General features: G+C 41.1%; 1 protein-coding gene across 1 annotated transcript in view; it reads left to right on the top strand.

The window, feature by feature from the left end:
- The window catches only part of GRIK3 (glutamate ionotropic receptor kainate type subunit 3), a 707,216-nt gene that overhangs the window by 429,743 nt on the left and 254,966 nt on the right, over positions 1-22,507 (top strand). Inside the window, exon 9 of the mRNA XM_088461525.1 lies at positions 10,529-10,642. Coding sequence (XP_088317651.1) covers positions 10,529-10,642 — 114 coding nt within the window. The remainder of the gene's footprint in view (positions 1-10,528; positions 10,643-22,507) is intronic.

Below are 22,507 nucleotides of genomic sequence, written 5' to 3'. Positions count from 1 at the left end.
AGTCTCAGGACAAACAACTGCAGTTCAGAGGGCAACAGTGACAATCAAATAAACTGATAGGAGTAATTGCATTTTGAAACACATCTCCAGGTATAGTGCCAGAGGTGGTGAACCTGTAGTTAGTTGTAAATCTTACATAAATAAATTACACAACATGGGTAAAGCAAGAGGCTTATGCAATATGAATAACGGGCAATTGGTAAAATAAAATGGAAAAATCACATGTGGAGCATAAGTGACAAGGCAATATCTCACTCCCAGGACATCTGGAAATACAAATTCTGATCACAGAGAAACCAAACATGGGAGGTGGTACTGTAAATCTCTCAACAGGGCCAGGTAATGCACCAAAAGTTAGTAAACAAAACTGCTGGCATTGGCTAAATGTAATAACTCACATGTTGGTCGGAGAAGTACTTTGTGCATCCTGCAAATACACAAAAAAGAAACAGAAGCAAGGCAAAGCTAACTTCAACAGTAATGTCCAACAAGAAGGACCCAGATATGGAAACATGTACAATAATAGTAAAGCACACACATGGTAAGATGCCAGCAAGGAATCTAAGGTTGTCAAGGCTGCAGTAGATGATTTCATGCTCTTCTGAGTTCTTTTGGAGGCACCTATGGTTTGCATCAAATCCAGAGGATGGGTTACCAGAGGAGGGATCTGTTAGGTCTGGGAGGCAGGTCATTCTAATAATTAAATTTGGGCGATGTCTTGAGTTGAGCAAAAGGGACAACATCCAAGGGTAACTAAAAAGAGGCCGACCTGCCATAAAGCTGAAAAGGGTGTCCCAGCGGTACTTGCTATTCTGGGAATATCTGGTCAGAGGTTTAAGCTGTTACATTAGCTGAAAATTGTGTCAGGAGATTTTGGAACATTTAAAAGTTATAACCTAAAGTTATAATATTAAAGTCAAGATTGTTCAGTATCTTCACCCATCTCAGAATCTCATCCTTATCGCATACTGGAGCCATTCTGATTGGGGACCTCGGGGGAACAAGGCTTTTAGTCCATGTTGAAAAAAATTAAGTCATTTAGGTCATGTTCCAGAAATGTTTTAAACAGCTTAACTAGGACATCGATGAGGCCCTGAGTGGGGATATTCTCTGGAATGCCTCGTACTAGTCAATTAATTTGTAGGCTCTAGTTCAGTCTATCTTATAGAAATTGTAGTTACATAGCCTGCCATGACACCACCTTCACGAGGGCCTGTTAGTATAGTAATTATATACCACTTATCTATGGCTCTCAAGTATTGTAAGACACACTGCCAGGTGCGTCAAGTCAAGCCTGAAGGATAGCAAATTCCAAGTGGACAGACTCCTGTAATCTCCTTTCCAACAGTTCAAAATCTTTTTTGAAAGACAATTTTAATTTGATAGGGAGGGATTTAAAGATATGTAGGGCTATCTAAATATCGCTGAGGTCAGATGCACCCAGGAGGTGCCCAGTCACAGAGGCCATCGCGGTGGCCTCCAAGAGGTGAGTCATTCTAAGTTTGGTCTCTACACGACTGCAAGAAATCAGATCAGCATGTGCTGTTATCTCCAGAGTCAGCCCTTTAGGAGCCCTCTTCTTGTTCCATTTCGGGCATAGGTATAATCATGCTAAGCAGTTGTCAATAAATTATACTAATGAATGTTTACTCTGTGCACTGGAGCATACAGATAGGTTGTCAAGTGTTTCTCTCCTCCATAGAGGGTGTAGGTTGCCGTTGAGAGGTGAAAGGCTATGCCTCACAGAGTCATATTATTAGGGCAGAGTGGGGGAGAAGGAGGGGAGGCTCCACATGAGACCACAGAGAGAAAGTAAGAACGTGACTCACATAAGGTTTTGCAGGAAAGGATCATTGGGCAGTGATAGCTGCTGAGCTGGACTGCAACTCTGCATAAGAAACTTCTGGGGTGTCTCTTTCTAGAGAGCCAAAGAAAACAGCCAGGACATCTCCCTCATCTACCACCAGGATTTCTAGCCCTTCTGGCTATGGAAGTCTCCAAGCATTGTAGTCTGGAAGCAGCAAGTGGAATTCAAGATGGCAGCTGCATGCCAGTTGAAGGCTCCGGAACCAAGTTGCTGTGAGCAGAAGCTGTCGGTTGGGAGCTTGTGGTGCCTTCATGTGGGTTCTGCAGTTTTATATGCTGGGCTGAGAAATCAGGGGTTGCCAGGAAGCTGAAATTGAATTCATGGCTCTGGCCAGCATAATAGGCCCAAGGTATGCCAGGCATGGGTTGGGGTAAGCCACTATGGAAGACCTGTGCGAACCAGCTGCACCTGTCTAAAAAAATTTTTCTAAAACATGCAAATACATAAATATATGTACTGACAATGAAGAAATCTGCATCAGATATTCTCTAGTGCAAGTTATAGTTATTATTATTGTGTATTTGCACAAGCCCTAAGGCACCTGCAAATTATACAGCTTAGACTTGCATATATACTGTACAGCTGTGTGCTGGTGTGCATCTGTTGACAATTACGAGAACCAGTCAATACCATACTCAGCCTACATTAGAATGCCACTTCCCTACTTCATCCTGTCTTTCTAGCAACAAGCGGTCGTTTCACAATTTTGTAAATCTGCATAGCCACATACAGTATGCATGTAGCTGGTTTGTTGGCATTCATAGTGAGATTACACTATGCTAACTGTCTTAGTGCTCACTCTGCTTTAGTTCCTTAATCTATACAAAGGTCTTAAATACTGTACCACATACAGTTCATCTTGTTTGAAATGCCTGTGTATCATAAAACACCAAAAATGATGGCATGCAAATTCAAGTTTACTGTGGACTGAAAATGTCATGAAAAATCTATGAACTTTGATAGAAAGCCAGAACAATGCTTCTGGGCTCATATAAACTGGATCCAAAATTCATCAGACAATCAGTTGTTCATTTTTTTCCACCTGAAGTGAACTGCAGTTGATCTATGAGCAATCAAACACCCTCAATAAGTGGCTGCATATAATGCATATGATCCAGAAGTGTGAGCTAGGTCTGTGGAAAATATTGGTCATAATAGCATAAATACAAACATACACTGCAACCTCCATCCAGCATACAGAACCGGAGACTGTTTAGAACATTAGTACTATAGTCAATTAATCTAAAATGAAAAAAAAATGCTATTGACAGGATTAACAATATACAGGCATGTTTGTCAATTATCCTACAGATAAATGACTGGCTCCTTTGCTTTTTGTCTCTTTAGACCTCACCTCTTCCAGTGACCCCTTGACTTCCCCATCAAATTTAGTCATAATCAATACACAATGCTTTGGTCTGCTGCTTTACCAGCCATCCTATTTTCCTAATCTGTTTGCTGTGTAAACAGGAACTTTTCCAGTATACATGACAGGGATCTGCAGCAGCTTTATTCAGTACTTAGTTAATCCTACAATATACTGGAGCAATGTCTGCAGAGACTCAGGCTTAACCCCTGTGCCACTTGAGCATCTTATAAAAAAAAACTTGTTTGTGCCTTCAGATAAATGTCAAATGAAGTAAACTAAACACTGGATGAAAATACAGACATAATAGAACTGATTTAAATACTGAGCTCGGTCTACACAAAAATAAAATATTTATCTACTGTGACTTCATAGTTTACCAAAGTATTACTGGAATACAGATTGTGCAAGGTGACAAATCTGGTATTTTAGTAATCCGTTGTCTAAGGGCCTGATTCAGAACCGCTCGTAAGCGGCAGTACGCTCGTTCCGAGCGATGTTCGCCCATCTGCGCATGCATACGGTTTTTAATACGCATGCGCGAACCAGTCAGTGCGACCGAAAATCGTTTGTTCGCTATATAGCGAATGCCTGCTATTTTGAGTGACAGAATGAGGCGTATGTGGGTGGTAACAGGGGAAGGTGCTTGAAAACGGGGAGTGGAGATCAAAACGCAGGCGTGCCTAAAGGTCAAAACGGGCGTTTTATGGGTGTGCATAATTAATACAGCAGCGTCATTAACCACGTCACTTGGTTGTTTTATAGTCAGAACTGCTCGCAATATAGTGGTAGGAAAAACCAACCACAAGAATAGCGAGCAGTTCATACGCTGTTCGATGTACTCGATTAATCTAATAAATAGCGGACATGACGTATGATGCGAGCGGCCAGGGGGCGTTTTTTGCAAATAAACGACCGCATGTTTTGTTTGCTCGTTCAGACATGGAGATGGCAACGGACCGCAAAGAGCGAATGGTTCATTTGAATAGCCACCCCCTTTTTCTGAACGAGCGAGCGCTAATTGCGTCCGGCTCTGAATCAGGGCCTAAGTCTTCATTAGCAGTGTCACTGGTTTCCCCTTTGAAAATAGAAAGTGTATCCTGTTTTGGTACATGAATGAATCTTTAAGAAAATGAATAGTGTTCTTATGTCTGCTGTTATTTGAATAATATTGTATGCTACAGGGCTCATTTAGAGGTGGACACATTTGCTCTCCAAATGTAAATAGAAACAGCCTCATGTAAAAAAAAGTGTAATCAAGTACATAGGCTCACTGAGGACTGCGATAATCAAATTATCTGCCATTGACGCTGTGCAGATGCTGGAATTTGCAAAGCCGTAAGTGTGTGTTTCAATACATCTCCTGGTGTATGTGACATTTGCATATTTTCACATAACTGCTTACAAAGACGCAGTAGTGGTGCATTAGTATACAGCTCTGAATTAGGCCTGAAGTCAATTTCCAACTGCACTAACAGGCCCCAGTATGGCTGCAAGAAATCCTACTAATTGTTCTCAGTGCTGTACAGCCAGATTACACTCATTTTAACTACCAAATAATACAGTGATCCCTTCTCGACAGTTACCTAGAGCCACATGATCTCCTTGTATAAGAATAGCTTAAGGACTGATATCCCATAGTATTTTTAAAATCTTATATATGTGGCCTTACCCTGGCAGTTTTATGAAATATGTTGAAGTATTAATCCTCTAGCACAATATGATACTGCAGATACATTAAATGCATATTTTTATTCTACAGTCCTGTAGGCCTATATAAAATGTAGTGTACATTGCAAAAATAAAATGTATGCTCTAGGTGATTTACATAAGATATTTAGCTCTATCAAAGATGAGAACAAAAAGAAATTTAAGGATATATAGTTGATGATCTATGTACAGCAGAGGTGGCCAGACTTTTGTGACCTGGAATCTACTTTTTGTTCACTTACTTACGAGTGAGCTACCGCAGCAATGTGTTGAAACTTATTTATGAGATAACTTATGATATGAAATGATTCTGTGTAATACCCCCATTTGTGCAGAATCCCATTCCACCCCCCTGTGTATAATGCCCCAGAGATCAGAACTTACCTGACAAGTCTTCATGCTGGGCAGGCTAGTTTCACCGCTCCCCGCTCTCATGCTGTCAGTGCTCCCACTGTCACACTGTCAGGGATCCAGCTGGCTGCTTCCCACCGCCGCTGACTAGATCAAACTGGATCCAGCAGATGAACAGGCTCCTCACATAGTGGGTGCCATCATGGCATCACCCACACACGAAGCGATCAGAGGCTAATTACAGGTTGCTTGTAATGAAGTTGGTCGCGATTTACCGGCGGGAGCTTCACGAGCTACCGGTAGCTTGCAATCAATGTTTTGGCCAGATCGGATGTACAGGACCAGGGCACTGAAACCAATATCTTCCAACCAGACATTTGATAGTAGAATTTGCCTGTCATGATCCTGACTAGTTTTTCACCTTTTTCCCTTGAGACTTACCCCTGCCAACTGTCCCGTGGATCTGTGTGTGTGATTTCCCTGGGAGATCTGCTCTGATCATGCTGGCTGCAGCACTTCTGTGTATACATTTGGACTGTGCTCTCCTTTCCACATTGATTACTCACCTGGGTCCTTTCCTGTCTGTGACCACTGCTAGTCTTGATTGGAATTGCAGGTGTAGTTCTGACTCTCAGTACTGCAGATATGTTTGCTCCCTATGCATGTTGTGCCCTCCACCACTCAGAGTGCTACTGCCAGACCATCTGACTGTATCCACCAATTCCTGCCAGACCCAGAGTATATGCATCCTCCTCTGATAGCATTCTAGGCCTGAACATCTCGTTACTTCCCATGGTGTACAGATTGTGCTATTTCTGTCTCTCTGTGTACAAGTGTATCCCAGGCTTCTGCTGGCAGCAACCCCTGGTGCATCTGGAAATCCTGCTGGTTCCCAGACCAGTTTAAGCAGTAATCCTGCTGACAGCAATACCTGGCATATCTAGAAATCCTGCTGGTTCCCAGACCAGTTCATCTAGTAATCCTGCTAACAGCTATACCTGGCATATCCAGAAATCCTGCTGGTTCCCAGACCAGTTCATCTAGTAATCCTGCTAACAGCTATACCTGGCATATCCAGAAATCCTGCTGGTTCCCAGACCAGTTCATCTAGTAATCCTGCTAACTGCTATACCTGGCATATCCATAAATCCTACTGGTTCCCAGACCAGTTCAATCAGCAATCCTGCTAATAGCTATACCTGGCGCATCTGGAAATCCTTCTGGTTCACAGTCCAATTCAGCAGGTCTGTCTACTGGTTCTCAGTCCAATTCTGCAAGACTATCTACTGGTATCCAGCTCAGCCAGCCTTCCTGCCGGTCCCAGTCTGGTTCCTCCACATTTTCTACTGTTTCCACTCCAATGTTACAAGTTTTCTGTTCCTGTCATTTATCATCAAAGGCAGTTCTCACGGCCATACAATTCATATGCAAATAGAGTTATTTACAATATCCATGGTTCCAGTTAAGCCGGTCTCCGCTGAATCCAGTTCATCACCTGAGTCAGGTAACTCTCAAGCACCAACCATGACAGTATGTTCAGGCCTACCGATGGTGGCAGATCAAGCACAGAATACTGGACCAAATGCTTTCCATAACCTGGTCGCTCGCTTGTATTCATAGGAGGCGGTACAGCATCAATTGCTACAGCTTTTGCAAATTCTGACTAGTCGTCAAATGACATTCAAATCACACCTGAACCTCTACCTTCCATCAACTGCTGGAGCAGCTACAAGCTCTACTCATCAAAATTTTAAAGATAATTTCCGAGTTTCTTAGTACTACCCCTGATTCAAATAAAACCTCTGCCTTGTTAGCCCTAATAACCAAAGATTTTTCCATACCAAATAAAGTGAGACATCGAAGTTACCTGCGCCCAATGCTCCCTGTGGCTGAATGCCAGCGGTGCAAAGATTTACATATCTATCTCTATTGTGGAGGTTCTAACCACTTCATTAAAGACTGTTCACTTTGCAACTCCAACAGTGCCCATTCCAATTCCAGCTCGGATATTGTTCATTCCAGTTTCAGCCTGGATTCTGCCTGTTCCGGTTCCAGTCAGGATTCTGCGTGTTGTGGTTCCAGCCCGGATTCTGCCTGTTCCGGTCCCAGCCCGGATTTTGCCTGTTTCGGTCCCAGCCCGGATTCTGCCTGTTCCAGTCCCAGCCCGGATTCTGCCTGTTCCAGTCCCGTCCTGGATTCTGCCTGTTCTGTCCCATCCCGGATTCTGCCCATTCCTGTCCCAACCCAGATTCTGTCTGTTCCAGTCTCAGCCCGGATTCTGCCGGTTGCAATCCGGATAAAGCTTCTTCAACTTTCACACCCCAGGAGGGGGTCTCAAGTTTTGCACCCCAGGAGGGGGTCTCAAGTTTTGTTCCCCATGAGGGGATTCCAAGTTTTGCTCCCCAGGAGGGGATTTCAAGTTTCATTCCCCAGAAGGGGGTCTCAAGTCTCATACCACAAGAGGGGGTTTCAAGTTCCATTCCCCAGGAGGGGATTTAAAGTCTCATGCCCCAGGAGGGGGTTCATAGTCTTGTACCCCAGGAGCGGGTTCTAGGTTCTAGTTCCAAGGGAGGAGTATCATGGTTCCTGTTCAGCCTCTCCTGTGAATATCGTTCCAGTGGATGACAATCTCTGTAGTCTGTTCCTGGCATTGATTGTTGATGCTACTGTCTCTAGCTACTCTGGATCCCTTCCAGTTCCATCAATTAGTCCAAATACCAAACATCTGTCAGCTTCAGTTATTTCGACCCCCCCCCCCATCAATCATAGCATCCTCAAGTTTCCTCCGGCCCTGCACCTGAAAGTGCTCCACAATCCTCGAACAAACAGAATTTGTTGGATACTCCAGCATGCATTTATTTTTATGGGGACTTATCGCAATACTATGCATTGATGAAGCAATACTCCACCATCATGGAAGCAGATCCAACTTGTGGTGTCACTCCTACCAACATCGCTAGGTTCCTTTTCCTTTCCTTTAGAGGTAAGGTGTTGGACTGGGCCAATCCTATCATCGAGTCTAATGATCCAATACTTCTAAACATAAAGACTTACAGTGAAACTGTTGTTAAAGAATTTGATCCTAAACCTGAAAAACAAAATTCTATTGACAATCTTCATTCTAACAAAGTTCCCAGTTCTAAAATTTTGTCCGAGCAGTCTGTTTATTCTACCAAGAATCCATCCTTTGCTCAGTCCTCCACTCCTATGATGTCCGAACAAGGTCAAGTTTTCAAGAGCCAGTGCACTGAATTCCAAGCATCCAAAGAAAGCAGCACGATGGAATCAGCATCTCTTAATATGAGATGTGCACACACCTCCTTGTCCCCTTCGTATGACTACACCTCCCAAAATAACAACTCTGACAAAGTTTCTAGTGAGAGGTGGTCACCCTCTGATATTATGCTCCTACGTACCGCTTGTATGGTACAGAATCAAACATTCCAAGAGAAGAAGTCTTGAGGAAACTTTAGGAACCAACCATCTAACACCATCAAAATTGGTCATGTTTTGCTTAGTCCCTCCCAGGAGTTCTATCAGTCTTCAAGTCATACTAATTCTTCCATTCTACCTTCAGATACTGACTCGGAATCTGAGTTCGATCATGCACATGATAATTCTCCATTTCCTGAAGACCATTTGTCATTTGACTGTCACGTATTTCCACAGGAGTTGCCCGTGAGAGCTATGGCTTTCCGGGGAGATGATCATCTTTCCACCAAGATACCAGCTAAAGAATGCCGGTTCTACATCTTCTTGTACCAAATCTTTGTGTGCTACGTTTCCAGAAGAGTGTCCTCTGTTGGGATCACTAAAGACCTCCTACGTGATGAAGGTTCCACCTGTAGAGAGGAGGAATGGTCTACTTACTCTGAGGATGAAGATGTCTGAAGAGATGTTTTCAAGAGTTATGGTGTCCCTGTGTTTGGGGCTCCTGGAATGTCATGACTGGAAGAAAGTTTTTCTGGTGTCTGGAGTCCACCCATAAAAAGGGGGGTACTGTCATGATCCCGGCTAGTTTTTCACCTTTTTTCCCTTGAGACTTACCCCTGCCAACTGTCCCGTGGATCTGTGTGTGTGAATTGCCAGGGAGATCTGCTCTGATCATGCTGGCTGCAACACTTCTGTGTATGCATTTGGACTGTACTCTCCTTTCCAATTGATTACTCACCTGGGTCCTTTCCTGTCTGTGAACACTGCTAGTCTTGATTTGAATTGCAGGTGTAGTTCTGACTCTCAGTACTGCAGGTATGTTTGCTCCCTCTGCATGTTGTGCCTTCCACCACTCAGAGTGCTACTGCCAGACCACCTGACTGTATCCACCAATTCCTGCCAGATCCAGGGTATATACATCCTCCTCTGATAGCATTCTGGGCCTGAACATCTCATTACTTCCCATGGTGTACAGATTGTGCTATATCTGTCTCTCTGTGTACAAGTGTATCCCAGGCTCCTGCTGGCAGAGACCCCCGGTGCATCTGGAAATCCTGCTGGTTCCCAAACCATTTTATGCAGTAATGCTGCTGGCAGCAATATCTGGCATATCTAGAAATCCTGCTGGTTCCCAGACCAGTTCATCTAGTAATCCTGCTAACAGCTATACCTGGTGCATCTGGAAATCCTTCTGGTTCACAGTCCAATTCAACAAGTCTGTCTACTGGTTCTCAGTCCAATTCTGCAAGACTACCTACTGGTACCCCATCCATCTCAGCCAGCCTTCCTGCTGGTCCCAGTCTGGTTCCTTCACGTTTTCTACTGGTTCCACTCCAACATTACAAGTTTTCTGTTCCTGTCATTTATCATCAAAAGCAGTTCTCTCTGCCATACAATTCATATGCAAATACAGCTATTTACAACATCCATGGTTCCAGTCAAGCCGGTCTCCACTGAATCCAGTGCATCACCTGAGTCAGGTAACTCTCAAGCACCAACCATGATATTGCCTTTTCTACAATGGTCCCTGGATTGTTATTTGTGTGGAGTACTGCTGTGCCATAATGTCCAAGACTGAAGCCCAAATGTAAAGTAATACCCAGTGCCTTTGCGGACACTTGTGTAATTTTGGTAATATAGCAGCTAGATTTTGCCTTAAATTAATTGCCGCTTTAAATTTAGTAACTACTGCAGCTAAGAAATTAATATTAATTTCAGTAAGAACACCACATGAATTTACTATACAATTGCCCCAAAGGAGAATTCATATATTATATACAAAACATGTTATTCCTTCTTAGGTGGGAACATGGAACCCCACTGATGGCCTGAACATCACCGAGGTTGCTAAAGGACGAGGACCAAATGTCAGTGAGTCTTTGACAAACAGGACACTCGTTGTCACTACTATGCTGGTAAGATATATTAGTTTTCATGTTAATAGACATATTGTTATATAAATGGCTGATTCACAATATCAAATTACAATTGTTCTGCTTGAAAAATATGGTCTATGGTACTTTTTGCTGTTTTTGTGGTGCATATATAAGGCCAATATAATGGTCACAGTTTGAAGCAATGAGCAGTGCTTTACCCATGTTTATTGGTGCATGTTATGAGACACATTTCTAAATACAATCATAAACAGGATCTTTGGATCATTTTAAACATAAATTACAAACACCTCTCTTGCTTTGAATCACTGGGCCTAGAACATTTGGAAGGCAGAAAGCATTTCATATGCCTGTCTGAATTAAAACTACTAGGATGTGACAAAATACATTTAGGAGCAATGGTTAAATATGTAAGGGATGTTCCCTTTTTTTGGTCTGATATGTGTAGTCTTGTAACAGTTAAGGGTAGGCATTTTGGGGCTCAGTTGCTGGTTTATACTAGTGAGGTCTCTTGCCTCCTTGGAAGTCCCCAACACACACATGATTATTGTGATTGTTTGGTGGAAAAGAATGGCAACAGTATATTTCTTCTTGTAGGTTGGTAAAGGAAGATTCTTTGGACCATCTGGTTTGTGATAAAGAATATGTAAGCTTTATTAAAGCAATAAATCCACAATTCTGGGCAGAGTAACGTGGAGTAATTACAATGAGAAGTGAGGGAGATTTCTTTGGCCATGTACCAGGAAACAGGGTATTTTATACACATAATTACATAAAACAGTAGGGTGTTCACATGTACATTGCAATAATGTTTTTTTATTCGAGGATGTAGAGAAATGTGTTGTGACAATATACAATAATGCATGTATCGGTGTTGGCTTATTAGTAATAACAAAAAGTATGGTGGTCGCTCATATCAGCTTAATGACTTTGCACAGGTGCTTGTAAAGGGTGGGGTTTACACTGAACCACAGAAAATAAAGATTCCCTCCAGCTCACTGCAGCAATATTAACACAAAATACTTAACTCCTACATGATAATAGAGATTCAGAGGTATTAGTAACTAATACCTCTTAATCTCTATTATCATGTAGGATTTAAGTATTCTTGTTGATATTGCTGCAGTGAGCTGGAGGGAATCCTTTTTTTTTTTCCTTTTTTTTCCTGTGGTTATTAGTAAATAAGTAAGCAAATCAGATGATGCATCTGTGTTCTTTGACATTGGATGCCTCGTTCAGAATGACCATTAGTAGATTAAATCTCTTTAAGCAAATATGATGTTGAATTTTTCCCTTCAAAGAAAATATGAATACAGACTTGTGTGTCATTTTCCAGACTGACAGGCATCCTACGTCACGTAGTCCAGAAAAAGTCTCTTTTTAAGCTATTTTTCCATTTATTTTAACCCATATCCATCCGAGTCTCTGCAAGAGCTACTGTATAATTCACATATATTAGACTAAAACCTTGATTACTTTCTTTATTCAAACAATACAGACTACATTTTGATTTAACCTCAACAAGGTCTTGTGGTGGTCTCCCCACCAGCACACAGGTTTAGGCTGAGTCTACCGTACTTGGACTTTCTGTGTGGCATTGGTAGGTGATTTTGGATAACTTGAGTTGTTGGCTCATTCTTTACCACCATACCTTTAGCCTCCTTTCCATAAATAATTAGATAAAGCTGAACCTTTTCCCTCGCAATTTGCCTCTGCGTCTTTATTGTAGATATGTTTTTTCTCTGTTCTCATGGTGCAGAAATGTAGGCTTACATCAGCCAATAGGAAGTATAGTGGTTTTACTAGTCAACATAAAGTATTCCTTTTAATTAAAAAACTCAAAATTATATTTTAGTTTTTACATTGCAAACATAAAAATGTAAATGTTTAGTATATTTATTTTAAGAAGTAGTCACTTTGTTGACATTAATGCTGTTGACAGTCAATGCTAAGTTTAAAGGATGCTTTTTGTAAATCCTTGCAAAGAAAGAAAGGACTACATATGATATGTTGATAGTAATACTGTCAACAGTCAAAATGTCAACAGCACTATGTCGACAGGACAATGCAGACACTGCTGTAATGTTATTTAAAGCATATTATCCATATTGGCATTCATGATATTTTACTGCCATGTTTAAATTTATAATGCTGACAAAGTTGAAATGCTATAAATAACATTACAGCTATGCAACATTCTCCTATTGCCCTAATGCTGTTGACATTTTGACTGTTGACAATATTACTATCAACATATTATATGTATGCCTTTCTTTCAGTGCAGCAATTTACAAAAAGCATCAATTAAACTTAGCATTCTTATTGGAAAGAAAGAGGTGAAAAAATAACTTGTTTATTTTAAATTCAGTTAAAGAAAATTATAATTAATTTAGACTTTGTTTACTGTGTTAAATTGATTAATACCATACATCTCCTCTTTGGCAGAATGTTTTGATTTATCATTTTAACAAGTGCAAGTATTACATTACTTATTAGAATCTGATTGGTTGATATGGGCAACAACTCCACTTCTAAAAAACTAGACTTTTGTAAATATACCTCTAAGAACTCATGGACAATCTTATCTGCTAGAAAAGGAACCACATCACAGAATAAATACACAATTTCTCAATTCTCATCAAAACTAAGTACATGTCATAGTGGAATAAACTACTGTACAATGTTCAATTATATTAAAAATAATAGCACTTATGAATGCTTTTTTTACACTGAGATATTGAGTTGATTTTAAAATCAGTACATAAATATAGATATGAGTGGTGTGGTCTCTAAAAAAAACAAACACACCCGAACTTGGTGGTATCAAGTGAAGCCAAGCCCCAGCTCGGGTCTTTCCTCCAAGTTTGGTTCTCAAAATGAGGTAAAACATAATTTTCTCACAAGTCTTGGATCTTGCATGTTTTGAATTGCATATATAAAGTCCCTCCCTCATGATCAAGCATTCTTTCACACTAGAGAGTATATAGAGAAGCTGTGGCCTATAATTGTAATTCAATAGATGCCACAAGAGATGCCATTAGAGAGAGCTGTAGGTAGATGGAGAGGATGGGAAGGGTGTAAAAGACTACATGCATCTTTGTAATGGAGTATGTGTTTGCAAGACCTAGCTAGTGACTTCAATCCAGTGCAAACTGCAAACAGGCTACTGTCACTGTCTGTTTGTTTGTCAGACCCTAGTAGCACCTGCAATCCAGTTCAAACAGACTTTTATGTTTGGTAAAAGTAAACTTAAAATGTGCTGCACTTACAATTGTTTTCACAAAGATATTTACCTACACTGCAGTATATATTGTCACTTGTGTATGAGGGCAGAGACAGTGTGATTTCAAGTAGCGGACCAAAAAATACTGTGCTGTATTTCAATGAGCTGCACCCCTAAGAAGACACTTTTTCTGTTCACCTTTTTCTGTTTAAAAAAAAAAGCTGAAGTATTTTATAATTTATTTGAAATCACATTTCAAGAGTGTGTGTTTTTGAGAGGAAGCATCTATTACTGTACTTGTTGAGTGTGGTCATGTCCCCACCAGCTGTACTCCAAAATAATAAAAGTGCAAAGACACTCTGTTTGTGGTGTCATAAAAAAATCTCTAGTCTATTATAATTCAATTTAAATCAAGTTTCAAGTTTGTGTTTTTGAGAGGCAGAGTATATTACAGTACTTACTGGGTGTGGTCATGTCCTTGTCAGCTGTACCCTAAAATAATAAAAGTTAAAAAAGCCATTTTTTCTGGTATCAAAAACAATCACTAGTCTTATAATTCAATTTAAAACATATTTCAATAATGTGTGTTTTTGAGAGGTAGCAAATAAACTAATTTTATTGTGTCATCGTCAGCTGCATCCCAAAATTATGTTTAAAATTAAGTGCAAAAAAGCCTTTTTTACTGGTGTCAAAGAGGCAGAGTGTATTACATTTCTTTCAGGGTGTGATTGTGTCCAAGTCAGCTACACCTCAAAATAATAAGTGCAAAAAAGCTTTTTTTCTCTGAAATAAAAAAATCTCAAGTGTTTTAGAATTCAATTTAAATTATATGTCAAGTGTGTTTGTGTTTTTGAGAGGCAGCACATATTACTGTACTTTCTGGTTATGGTCAAAAAATATTTAAAGTCTTTTAATAAAATCGCATGGTAAAGATAATAGTTCCTCATTTCCCTATCTTATTGCTGTGGTGAAAGTTACAAATTCAACTACAGTAGCTGTACTCCTGTTGTGGTGTAAATCAATCATGAATGAGTCTAAAGAAGAACAGGAGCATCCCAACACTTGTGCTGGCAGTCATTGTTCTTCAGCAATCTACACTTAAAGAAAATATAGGGGTAAGAAGAAGGTTTAAGAAAGAAGACTCCAAATCTACACAATGTTTGCCAATCTTTAAGTACAGGAAAGGTTATTGCTGTCAGCAATGTAAAAATGTAAAATTAACATCATGCCATACACAACATGCAGTGACAATACAAGGGTAAGACCATGGACTTTATTTGTGAGTGGTAGTCCCGTTACTGCACTTTCATTCAGTAGAATGCCTATTACGAAAAGCAATTGACAAACACAGTCAGGCATCTTCTGTAACCTCACATGCAACACCTTCTCACTCTAAGTCACCTTTAAAACAGACAAATCAGTGCACAGGAAGGGCACTAAGGCTAGAAAACAAACTTTGCATTCACAAACTTCACATATTCCAGAGGAGAGTCTAAGGGTGACCACAAGTGCTATGTGTGAGTCTGACATTTGTGATTCTGGCACTGTAATGCTAAAGAAGCTTTCCACTATTTCTCAACCCTCTGCAAATGTGATGATGAGTAGTAGTTCAAGTAATGATGATAATGGGTTTCATATAGATATTGAGGATGCTACTTTGGGAGTGCAACAAGATGTCGAAGCTGGATAATTGGCTGAGACAGGATCGGTTTGAAATTAAATCTGCGCAACGCCATTTTCCGAATGGCAATGAAATGCAATTTTGCGACTGGCTGCCCAGCACCATTTTAGTGAATCTCGCCCATTATAAGTACATACGGCGATGCTATTATTTTGCGTCGTGCGATTCCCACGCAATAGAAAGAAGTTAAAAGTCCTCACTATATAAATAAAGACAGTCACTAAAACATATGAAATGATTAACCCTGCAAAACACGTACCATGGTGTACTCCACAAAACACGTAGTCGCACAATGCAAGATAGCATCTATTCCCAAAACCCCAATACTTACACACTGCACACTTACATAAAAGGTTCCCTAGCATTAAATTGTAATATTCAAGGTTTATTCAGTAATTATTAATGTTGTGAAATAAAGATTATTTGATATCTAAGGTTTAATACATGGTAAGCAGACCATGTTTGGTGATGTACTGATCCACTGTGTCTCAATAGATTTCCGGTATCATCGGTGAGAAGATCGCAACATGCATCTGCAAACTATGGACTATAGAGAGTTAAAACATTAAAATGTACTCTGTAATGTTATCAGCTTATATTAGCATGCAGCAGGAAAAAGGACACAAAGGGCTGTTGGAGGCTGGTTTGTGTCCATTCGAATTTACCTATGAACTATACTGTAACAGAAGAACCAGGAAGAAGAACCAATGGAATCATGCCAAACTGTTCTATTGAATTCCCTATCCCTGTAAAGAGTATATATGTGGGCTCTCTGAACTCGGAAGTCAGTCTTCTTGCTGTGCTGTTGACCGAGGTTTCTATACTGATGCCGGTATCTAGGTCCAGAGCGCGTGCGTATGTATCAACTGTACCTTGGGTCTGTATGATTTATTTGTGATAATTGTCTTTAGATCACAGCATGTAACCATCTGTTTTTATATTGAATAATAACTTTTTGAGCTTTGGTACCACACTCAAAGTCTGAAAGCATTTATTTCTTGTGCGACTCATTACGCTAAATAGCGACAATTATTATAAGGTATAGGCAGGATATTAGAAGGTAAAGGCAGAATTTTAGACGGTATCGAAGGGCAGAAATCGATAGTTGGGGGCTCACAGTATGAAGTATGCTACCGGTCATTTGGTAACACTTTGTAGCGATCTCTCAGCAAAAGGGTGGAGGCGCCATAGCAGGAGAACGCATTGTGCCTTCGAAAATCTGCTACCACTTTGTTGCTGAGAGTCCGCTACCTGTTATTGTGACTTAAGGAATGCTGATTAAGAATCCAGGGACAAGGAAGGAAAAAGTTTGTTTTCCTTCATTGATAGATTTTTTTTTATCTTTAAAAGGGGAAGTCATACAATAGTGTAAAGGTAATACGCTTTGCGTAGTAGTCACATTATTGTGTATGCGACTAGTCACACAATAGCGTATACATATTTCCTGTATTGCTGCCACGTGTTCTTTAAACAAAGCCATTGAGAGAGCATGGGGATATTGATAGATAGCATTGTTGTAAATACCTTGAACAGTGTTGCCATAGTCTGGGAAACCGTGTATTTTTCTGCGCAAGAAAAGTGTGTAACAGTGAGTGTTTGTTGGTAGGGGTAACATGTCCCTAGTTAAGGGTATCGTAGGAACCTTAAGTGCTAGGCGCTTGGTGTCGGCCTATTGGCTCGGTAGTAAATACCGCAGTCTATACACATAAGCAGGTGTAGTTGTTGTCTTTGTTGTAGTTTCGGCTCTCAGTGTGATTGCAGTATTCAGTGATCAGTTAGGGTTATTTGAGCATTGTAATTGAACCGTACAGTTTTGGCAAAATTGTGATTGTGAACTGAGCAGAGGGTGGACGAAATCACTGAAAAGGGTAGGTATTATTGGAATACCTACATGCAAGCAGTTAAAAGGTAGCCAAAAAGGGATTAGGTGCGTGGAAGCAGCCGGGTTATTCTTCCATAGGTGTGTGGGCGCATCCTGTTAATATCATCCGCAGGTAAGTGAAAGTATCTTGACTGTCTTTCACCAGTTTAAATCTCTATTGAAAAGCTTAGGGTTCTCCCAGAATGGGAGCCAAGCAAACGGTAGAGATGTTAGATGATGTGCTGCTGGTGGAAGCGCCGCTTGGGTCGACACAGCATATTATGCATACTAAGTACGGTGCTTATGCGATTAAGTAATGTGATGTATGGTTTAAAATGACGATGAAGAGTGTTAGACCATTCCCCAGAATTGGCATCTTTGATAAGGAGGTATTGAACAATGTCCGAGATAGCATCTGTATGGTGCGCTCTCAAATGAAAAAGGTAAAATATAACGAGTGTTTAAAATTATGGCAGCATGAGGGGGATGCATGGCTTAAAGGTGTGCATGTTACCAGAGAGTACACACGCAGCGCTAATCTGCGGTGCATGCAAGGTAGCATTGCGGAAGGTATTACCAGTGGTTCATGCACACCACCACTGCCCTATGTGGATGGGGGTGCAGGTACAGTTCTTGTAAAAACCCATACAAATTTAACAAGTAACTTGTACCCTCTCTTGAGTAATCACAAAGAAAATGTTTATGATGCAGATGAAGAGCCTGTTGTTATATCTGCCATTTCCCATGCTGTACACATGTTAGTTGCGCCATCACAACAAGCACAAGTGGTGCCACCTTCTTCATCAGTGATAGTACAGGAAGTGTTAACATCCACTGCACCCATAGAGGAAGTTGTTAATCACATACGTAGCAGTAGTAGACTTAATCCCCAGCCAGGTAACAAGGTCAAAAGTAGCATTGCGGCCGGTCTGCATCCCAGCCGGACAATAACTGTTCCGAATGGGAATATGGATGCGAACGGTGTAGTGCCCACAAGGGAGGTAGCAATGCATTATCCTTGGACAAGAGCAGAGCTAAATTCCATAATGAATGATTTCCCTGATCCTAAAAAGGAATTAGCCAAATGCCAAAGATTTTTGAAAAATTTGGGTAGTGCTCACGAGCCAACCAATAAGGATTAGCAAGTGGTGTTAAGGGCTTGTCTTCCACACAATACTTACTTGAAAAAGTTTACCACGGATTACGTCTTGGATGGAGATGGTCCCGTAACAGACGAGAGTAACCAAGGTAACATTACCCACATAATAACTCAATTGGGTGTATATTTTCCAGTAGTAGTTAACTGGAGTAAAATTTTCACCATAAAACAAAAAGAGAATGAATCTGCAGAAGATTATTTTAACCGAGCTCTGCAGGCTATCACCCAGTACACTGGGATAGAGGATATTAAAGATAGCACTCATCACAGGGGAATGATCATCACTGTACTTATCGATGGTCTAAAAGAGAACCTAAAGACGCAAGTTCAGACCTCATTACCTGGCTGGAGGGAAGTTACTGTAGACACACTCATAGAATCCGCTATTGAACATGATAAAAACATCCTAAAAAAGAGAGAGACCCAGAGCGAGAAGCTAATGTCTGTTAGTATTCAAGCTCTAGATGGAATGACTGTAACATCACAGCCACCAGACACACATGCACCTGCACAGCTACATGTCTTCACCAATCCTGCACCACCACAAATACAGCCCTACCCCACTTATCACACACAGCCTCAAAACCCATACTATCCACAACCACATTACCCTCAACATCTTTAGCCACACCCACAATCTTTCCCTACCGCTCAACCCACACAGCAACCCTTTCACCCACCCCACTACGAAGGTGCTTTAACTGCAACCAAGTGGGAAATGTAAGTAGGAACTGTAAAGTGAAGAAGGTAGGACCCCCTAACCAGGGAGTACCTGGATATCCACATAAGGGATATACACAGAGTACAGGAAATGTACAACAGTCACAAGCTCCAATTGTGGCCTTAAATGCTGTATTGGAAAGTGAGAGTCAATGCTAGGGGTCAGGTCATACCTGTAGTTTACAGATAGTCAGGTTAACGGGAAGTACTAGGGAAGAAACGGTAATGATGGTTGATGTAGCTGGTACTAAATATCCTTTTCTTGTAGACACAAGGGTGACCAAATCAGTGATAAAATCTCCAGTTAATTTACAGGTGACCAGCGAGACAGTACCAGCAATGGTAATGGGTAAAGTGCAACATTATCCTTTAACTAAATCCACAGAGGTCACTATCGGGCCATTGCATACCAGGCATTCTTTCCTCCTGGCAGCAGTGGCTCCTACTAACCTACTGGGAAGGGATTTTTTTATGTAAGATGGGATGTGTCATATATTGTATCCCTGATGGTATATTTCTAGATATTCCAGAGAGAGTTGCACACAAGGTGAGGGATATGTTGGACACTCCCCAAAGGATAATGTATCAGTCTACTGGTTCAGGTAAAAATCTATCTCATGTAGATCAAATGTTATCCCAAATTCCAGATTCACTTTGGACTAAGGATGGACAGGACACTGGATTAATGGCAAATGTAGCTCCCGTAATGGTAAATCTAAAATTCCCCAGTACCCATTAAAACAGGAGGTAGAATTAGGGGTTTATCCCATAATTGAGCGATTATTACAGCAGAGAATTTTAGTCCATACAGCAAGTGTAGCCAACAGTCCCATCTTCCCTGTGAAGAAGAGTGGTGGGAAGGGTTATAGGCTGGTACAAGACCTTAGAGGGGTTAATAAGGTAGTAGAGAACCAATTTCCCATAGTGCTGAATCCAGCTGTCATTCTTATGCAGATCCCACCAAATGCAACCCATTTCACTGTCATTGACCTCTGTTCTGCTTTCTTCTCTGTACCTCTTCATCCTGACTGTCAGTACTTATTTGCTTTTACATACAGGGGTGTACAATACACATGGACACAATTGCTCCAGGGTGTCATAGACAGCCCCAGTATCTTCTCCCAGGCCCTGCACGACTGTTTACAATCTTTTCAACCTGCCAATGGATCTGTTCTAATACAATATGTGGACAATGTATTGTTATATTCTGATTCGTTTATGTAATTTTTAAGTGATACTAAACTTTTATTGCTTCATTTCTCACAAACAGGACACAAGGTTGCTAAGGACATGCCAGTCCAGGGTTAAATACATGGGACACTGCCTAACCCAGGGGTTATGACAGCTGACAAATGACAGAATCCAAGCCATACAAACCATGACACTGCCGCAGAATCAACTGCAAATTCGTACCTTCTTGGAATGTGTGGATACTGCAGAATGTGGATCCCAGGTTTTTCTATTTTGGCCTTGCCATTACATGACTTAGTCTTTTCCTCAAAGCCCAATCGTGTCATACACACAGAGGAATCAGAGCAGGCTTTCCTTAATCTTAAGGATAGTCTGACAAGAGCACCTGCATTGGGAATACCTGACTATGAAAAACCTTTTGATTCGTATTGTATGGAAGCTGATGGTTGTGCAGCATGTGCCCTCACACAAAAACATGGTGATGCCAGTAGGCCCGTAGCATACTACAGTGCACAATTGGACACTGTGGCAAGATCACTCCCAGTGTGTTTAAGAAGTGTAAAAGCAAATGCTCTATTGGTCAGTAAGAGTAAGGATGTGGTATTAGGCCATGATATGATTGTCTATACTCCTCATGCTGTATCTGCTTTGCTAATCTCTGCCCAAACCAGACATGTCTCAGCTAGCTTCACAAAATGGGAACTGCCCTTAATAGCACCTGCAAACATCACCATCAAAAGGTGGAGTATGTTAAACCCAGCTAAGTATTTACCATATGTGCAACATGATGCACAAAGGGTGGAGAGAGGTGAGTCGCTGGCAAAAGGTGAGTTCTGCAGGTATATTGATGCACATGATTGTATGGAATATCTGAATTAAACTTTTCCTGCAAGACCTGACATACGGGATGCACATGATTGTATGGAATACCTGAATCAAACTTTTCCTGCAAGACCTGACATACGGGATAAAATGTAGATGTGACATTTTACATGGATGGGAGTTGTCATAGACAAACTGACACTGGAGAATTATGTACAGGTTATGCTGTGGTAAATGACGAGGTCGTCATAGAGGCCAAAATTTTAGGCCCACCACACTCGGCCCAAGTGGTGGAACTGGTGGCACTAAAGAGGGTGTGTGAATTAGCGAAAGGAAAATCTGCTAATATCTACACTGACTCTAGGTACGCCTTTGGGGTAGTACACGATTTTGGCGCTCTATGGCATCTGAGAAAATTTATGACAGCAACAGGCACACCAATTGCACATTCCAGACATACAAAAGGACTATTGACAGCAATCCAATTGCCTAAGACAGTGGCGGTAATTAAGTGTAAAGCCCATACATGTGAGGATGATCCGGTGTCACTGGGCAACAACAGGGCAGACAAAGCTGCAAAATAGGCAGCAGAGTTAAAAATGAATGTACCAACTGAACAACTGATGACTTTTCAAATGATTGACATGCTGAAATTAATTGAGATGCAAAATTTGTGTTCCATCAGGAAAAGGCAGTCTGGAAGTCAAAGGGATGTGGGCAAGAGCTTTCTGGACTCTGGAGAGATGGACAAGATAAGCTAGTGGCTCCCAAGGTGTACTACCCAAGCCTGGCTGAGGCAGCGCACGGTCTGACTCATTTGGGAAAGCAAGGTATGTGCAAATTGGTGAGAGCATACTGGTGTGCTCTGGGTTTTCTCAAGCAGAGAAGAGAGCAATGTCCTGTCTGACCTGCTTGAGAAAAAATTGGGAAAATGATCCCTACCAAACCATCCCACATTCCTCCGACTGACGGACCTTTTCAGTTAATCAAATTGATTTCATCCAATTACCACCCTGCAGGAATCTCAAGTATGTATTAGTGTGCATTGATGTGTTTTCGAATTGGGTTGTATTAGTGGCATATCCAGCTACCACTAATACTGCTGCGTTCACTGCCAACAAAAATGTTCAGGAGTTTGTATGTAGATATGCTATCCCTAAAATTATTGAGAGTGATAGGGGTACTCATTTCACAAGTGATGTTTTCCAAAATATGTGTAAACTGATGGG

Source organism: Taudactylus pleione, unplaced genomic scaffold, assembly GCF_031769625.1.
Source record: "Taudactylus pleione unplaced genomic scaffold, aTauple2 ptg000007l, whole genome shotgun sequence".
NCBI classification, from domain to species: Eukaryota; Metazoa; Chordata; class Amphibia; order Anura; family Myobatrachidae; genus Taudactylus; species Taudactylus pleione.
The sequence above is the reverse complement of the archived record's forward strand: the minus strand, read 5'-3'. Positions and strand labels throughout refer to the sequence as shown.